Source organism: Capsicum annuum, chromosome 11, assembly GCF_002878395.1.
Source record: "Capsicum annuum cultivar UCD-10X-F1 chromosome 11, UCD10Xv1.1, whole genome shotgun sequence".
Classification (NCBI taxonomy): domain Eukaryota; kingdom Viridiplantae; phylum Streptophyta; class Magnoliopsida; order Solanales; family Solanaceae; genus Capsicum; species Capsicum annuum.
Window position 1 is genome coordinate 3,017,785 of NC_061121.1, and position 6,450 is coordinate 3,024,234.

General features: G+C 31.5%; 1 protein-coding gene across 2 annotated transcripts in view; it reads left to right on the forward strand.

The window, feature by feature from the left end:
• The first annotated feature begins 467 nt into the window (after positions 1-467).
• Positions 468-6,450, forward strand: part of LOC107852649 — a 13,636-nt gene continuing 7,653 nt past the window's right edge. For both annotated transcript variants that reach the window (XM_047399347.1, XM_016697687.2), the window contains exons 1-3: positions 468-817; positions 1,416-1,668; positions 4,038-4,223. In XM_047399347.1, the coding sequence (XP_047255303.1) occupies positions 606-817; positions 1,416-1,668; positions 4,038-4,223 (651 nt within the window). In that variant the 5' untranslated portion in view covers positions 468-605. The remainder of the gene's footprint in view (positions 818-1,415; positions 1,669-4,037; positions 4,224-6,450) is intronic.

The following is a 6,450-nucleotide window of genomic DNA, read 5'->3' on the forward strand; positions in this document are numbered from 1 at the left end:
ATTGAATTTTGCAACTTAATTCAGGCTTTTTAAACAGGGATCAAATTGAATTTTTAAATAGAATAAAATTGGTTGATTGTTAGGTGGATTAAATGGCTTGATTTTTTACGTGTACGTTGACGTAGACTGATTAAGTGATTTTTTTTTATCTACATGGTGTGTTTGGTGGCATTACGTTAGAGAGAAGAGTATTTTTGAGCCAAAAAAATAATGAAGAGGTATTTTTGAGTCAAAAATTAACGGGCGTATCTTTGAGCCCAAAAAACAAATAGAAGGATATTTTTGAGCCAAAAAATAAATAAAGAATATTTTTGATTCATTTCGAATAGTTTAGGGATATTTTTGACCCTTTACCATTTGAAAAATGAATAATTTAATTATTTTAAATATTTAAAAATAGTTCAACAATTTTTTTTAATAAAATGGACAATTAAAATAGGATAGAGGAAGTATTCTTCTACCAATGGTCCAAAGGGTGACCATTGATAATAAACCTAGGGAAAAACAAAATGTAGAAACAAAACCAATCACATTGTCTTTGCCAATGTATACATCTTATTATCATCCCTTCCATTAGTCTGTCTCTTTCCTTCCCTACCATCACTATGGGGATTACAATCCATGCAAAATCAGACTCAGAGGTAACTAGCATCGATGCATCTTCTCCACCACGAAGGCCACTGTACTACGTTCAGAGTCCATCGCACTCTCATCATGATCTCGAAAAGATGTCATATGGTTCGAGCCCATTTGGTTCACCAACACATCACTATCATTGCTCTCCCATTCATCACTCCCGGGAGTCATCCACTTCTAGGTAAGGTCGGAGCTAGCATATTCGAACTTTCTTCGTTGAAAAATTACATTATTTATACATGATTAATATCTTTTTACGTTTATATAATAGATGTTGAATCTCCTTTAATTAATTCGTGTGTTTATTTTTGACCCCCTTTTGTATTGCTTTTAGGTAGGAGCGGAGCTAGCATATACTCGTGTGTGTGTGTTTTTAAACCCCTTAATGAAAATTTTAGCTAGCATATACTCCATGTGTTAATTTTTGAATCTCTTAATGAAAATTTTGATTCCACACGTCTTTTAGGCATAGACGCAACTAGCATATACTTAGGGGTTCAGAAAATCACACTATTTAGACGTACTTAAAATTTCTTTTATGTATATACAGTAGATGTGTGTGTATAATTTTAAACTTTTTAATGAAAATTTTGATTCCACCACTACTTTTAGGTAGGGGCACGGAGCTGGCATACATTCAGAGAGTGAAAAATTACACTATTTATATCTTGTTAATATCTTTCTATGTATATATAATAGGTATTGAACCTCTTCGATTGGTTCGTGTGTGCAGTTTCGAATCTCTTTAATGAAAATTTTGGTTCCGTCACTGCCTCTAGGTTCTCTGCTTCCTTGAAGAACCCAGTCAGGAACAATCAACTAGCAGTGTGGAAGAGAATACCTAGAACTAATGATGACTTGCAAGGTGATGAGGATGATGAAGATATTGGTGATGAGCATGACAATTCTGATAAGGGAAATGTAAAGTTTTATGTGCTGTGTTTTGTGTTGTCTTTCTTTGTGCTCTTCACCATCTTCTCCCTCATTCTTTGGGCTGCTTGTCTTCCTTCCAAACCCAAAATCTTTGTTAAGGTGAGAATTTTCTCTCTTTATGACTCACTTATTATCTATTCTGATGATTTTTATTTGTCATTATTTTGGACATAAAATGCATAAAGTTTGATTAATATTTTAGGATGCATTTTTTCATTTGAAAAATATTAATTCTCCCGTTTTAAAAAGAATGATTTACTTTAATTTAACACAAAATTTAAGAAAATAAAATAAAATTTGAATCTCGTGGTTTTAAATTAAAATTGTATCAAATCCTGTGGTTTTAAACATATCATATTAAAAGTTGAAATTAAAATATTATAAAAATGGATTAAAAAGAATAGGAGGTCATTCTGTTTTTAAACGGAGGAAATACAACTTATACTTTCTTCGTTTATTTTTATTTGTGATTATTTTGCCAACCCAAAATCTTTGTTAGTGTGTGTATGTTCTTTCTTTGACTCACTTGCTCCTTGGTCACTTTTACCTGAGTTCCAACTGTATAAATTTTTATTAATATATTTTTAAGATGTATTTTTTTTATTACTCCTGCATCTTAAATTATCCATCTCACATATTGATTAAGCAAAAAATACTTAATAATATGCTTAGTTTATTATAGTATCTCTATTAAATAATAATTATAATTTAATTTGAAGAAAAAATAATTAATGTAAAGTGTAAAATATGAAAAAAAAAATTGTCTTGTCTTAATTAATAAAAAAAGACAAGTAAATGAGAAATTAAATTAGAAAATTTGAGATGGATAATTTAAAATGGAGGAAGTTATATATGAGAGAAATTATAATTTATACTCTCTTTGTTTTATTTTATATGTTGTTATTTTTTTTTTGATTCATCTTTAAATGTGTTATTTTTTCTTATTTGACAGTTATTTAATGACATCGTTTTCGTTTATCTCTATCGGATCTCATGTAATAATATAAGACAATTAAAAAGTAAATAAAAAGCGACTTTAAAAGAGATAATTTTATGAGCTTTATAAAGTCATTATTTATTTTTTAAACTCTGTATTTGATTAAATAACGATAGATAAAATAGGGCGAAAAAATTAATATTTTACATATATTTGTTGTTATTTTACTTTTTGAGGTCTCATAAATTTTAATTAATATTTTAAAATATATATATATTTTTTTTTGAAGAATTACAACTTATAATATTTTTTATATAGTTTTCAATTTTTTACTTTAGTCAAAAATAAAATACTTAGTAGTTAGAAGGAAAAGTAAACCAAATAAGTAATTTTATTTAGCAATTTTATTTTGTGTGAATGTCGTACCTATGTTATTTTTATCATGTTTCATGCTTTTAATGATATACTGTTCTTTGTCTTGAGCCGAAGGTCTATTGAAAATAACTTTTCTATCTCTTTAGAAATAGTGATATAAATTGCGTTACCCTATCCAGATCATACGATGTGGGAATTTACTGGATTTTTGTTGTTGTTGTATTTAGCAATGTTGAGTATGCTTTCATCTTTTGTCCAACTATGGAGTTGTACAGTTGGCTTGTGTGAACAGAGTAGAGGACTTTTGCTTTATTTCGATAATAGCAATAGTAATTACACCATACTTCTTGTCAGTAAATATTGTTTACTAATTAATGGAAGTGTACATAGTACTTTGTGCAGACTATGATGTTTGAAAATTTGGATGCAAGAAGAAATAGATAGTTTTGCCGGGGTTCAAAGTTCAAACGGATATATATGTTTATTCTAAAATTATTTTACTCCTTAATATTAATTGCTTAATTTTAAATTATTTTTAAAATATAATATTAAAATTAATTAATAGAGACAGTTTCATTAAATAGTCATGTTAATAATTATTTTGTTAGATATCATTTGATGTGAGGCGTAAGGTATAATAATTTTAAAATACAATGTAAAATTATTTTATTTTGTATTTAATTGGAAGTATTAGTTAATTTTGAGATTATTTATCTTACTATTTATATTATAATGATGGAATAAGTTATCTCATATACTCTAATATAGCTAATTTCGGAAAAGCCCAGTTGGGGCGGACCTATAGCCAAATATTTGGTGTTCTGACATCCCTTAAATTCGACACAAATCAATATAATTTTATGAGAAAAATATAAAAATTTGTATAAAATTTAGAAAAGTACCCTGTAAACAGAGAAGATAATTGAGTGCATTAGTTTACAGACAGAATCTTAACATCAATATATGTATTCGAACCTCTCGAATACCTTGATCCTAAAATTCTGGGTTCATCACTAAATTTTAGAATTAATTATCTCGAATAACTTATTCTCGACTAAATAATTTATTAATAAATATACCAAATTAAATTATGATAAGTAAAAATAAAGGAATAACGTATTATGATTAATGAAAGATTTGTTTGTACTTTGTGCAGAGCATGGTGTTTGAAAATTTGAATGTGCAGGCAGGGATAGATGGTACTGGGGTTCAAACAGACATGTTGAGTTTAAATTCAACGGTCAGGATCTATTATGGAAATCCAGCTACTTTTTATGGGGTGCATGTTACAGCTACCCCAATTGAGCTTCATTATTACATGCTTAAAGTTGCCTCTGGTCAAGTATGTCACTTACTTCTCTCTTCATTTTATATTACTTGATCGTTGGTGATTTGATGAGTTTAAAAAATTCAAACTATAAATATATTTTATCATATTAATCATATTGGTTATGTTTTAAAATTCTAAATCTGATTATTATTATTATTATTATTATTTAATATTTTTTCTGTCCCATTTTTATACTGCTTTTTAATCGAACACAAAGTTTAAAAAATGAGTGATGACTTTAAAAAGTTTATAAAATTATCTTTCTTAAAGTTTACTTTTTAGTTGTTTTTTCTTATTAAGTGGATCCAGTTATGATAAAATGAAGATGTTGTCATTAAATTGTTATCAAATCAGGAAAGATAATATTCTTTATGGGGATGAATTAAAAAGAAAATAATGACTCATAAAATGAGACGAAGAAAATATTAAAAAATTATTTGATGTGAGATTAAAATATATTAATAATTTCTGGATACTCACAATTCAAGATTATTAAAAGAATAGGGTTCGTTAATAAAAGTGGAAAACTATCTTGTTTAATTCTCGATGGAAGGGAAAACTCGAGTCGAAATTTCAACCATTAAGGGTCTTTTGGTTGAGAATGTAGTTATATTAGGATTAGTTATGTTGAGATAAGTTATGATGAGATAAGTTATACTGAAATTATTTTTTATTGAGTGTTTGATTTGTTGTATTTAAAGTAATATGCATGGTGGTGGAGTAGCAACAACTACAAGGGTGACATTTAGAGTTGCAACAACTACCGGGGTATTAAGTTGTTGAGTCACACGATGAAGATTTGGGAGAGGGTGATGGAACGGAGGTTGAGGAAGATTGTGTTTATTTTTGAGAATCAATTTGAATTTATGCCTGGTCGCTCCACGACTGAGGCAATTCACCTAGTGCAGAGACTGGTAGAGCAGTATAGAGAGAGGAAGAGAGATCTGCACATGGTGTTTATTGACTTGGAAAAGGCGTATGACAAAGTCCCTAGGAGGTTCTTTAGAGATGTTTGGAGGCGAGGAGGTCCCTGTGACGTACATTCGAGCGGTTAAGGACATGTATGAGGGGGCGAAGACTAGGGTGAGGACGGTGGGAGGAGATTTCGAGCATTTTTCAGTCTTGACAGGGTTACACCAGGGATCAACTCTTAGCCCTTTTTTATTCGCTTTGGTGATGGATGTGTTGACGCGGAGTATACAAAGCGAGGTGTCTTAGTGTATGCTTTTTGCGGATGATGTAGTTTTGATTGATGAGTCCCGACAAGGTATTACTGATAAGCTGGAGATTTGGAGACATACCCTGGAGTCTAAAGATTTCCAGTTGAGTAGGATCAAGATGGAGTACTAGGAGTGCAAGTTTAGTGACTTGAGGCAAGAGGACGAGGTGGTAGTGAAGTTGGATTCCTAGACGGTTTGTAAGTGGGATAGTTTTACATATCTTGGATCGACGATTCAGGGGAATGGAACGATAAATGAGGATGTCTCTCACCGTATTGAGGTAGGTGACACCGTATTGGGGTAGGTTGGATGAAATGGAGGCTCGCTTCGAGAATTTATGCGATAAGAAGGTGCCCCCAAACTGAAGGAAAAATTCTATAGAGTTGCAGTCAGGCCGACTATGTTATATGAAGCTGAGTGTTGGTCGGTTAAGAATTCTCATATCAAAAAATTGAAGGTGGCGAAAATGTGGATATTGCGTTGGATGTGTAGTTTTACTAGGGCTGACAGGATTATGAATAAAATTATTCGGGAAAAGGTGAGAGTGGTGTCGGTGGAGGATAAAATGCGGGAAGTGAGGTTGAGATAGTTTGGCCATGTGATGAGGAGGGACGTGGATGTCCCGGTTCGTAGGTGTGAGAGGTTGACCTTGGATGGTTTTAAACGGGGTAGGGATAGACCTAAGAAATACTGGAGGAAAGTGATTAGACATGACATAGAGCAGTTACAGTTGACTGAGGACATGACCCTGGATAGGAAGGTACGGAGGAAAAACATTAGGATATATGGTTAAGGTGGGTGGATGAGTCGTAGTCAATAGGTAGGAGGGTTTGAGTGTCTTTTGTTTGGTAATGTTGCATATTTTTGTGGACGACGTATCTATATTTTTTATCGTGTTCCGTGCTTTTGATGTTTTTATATACTGTCCTTCGTCTTGAGCCGGAGGTCTATCGAAAATAGCCTCTCTACTTCGTTATATGTAGTGGTATGGTCTGCGTACACTCTACCCTCCCCAGACT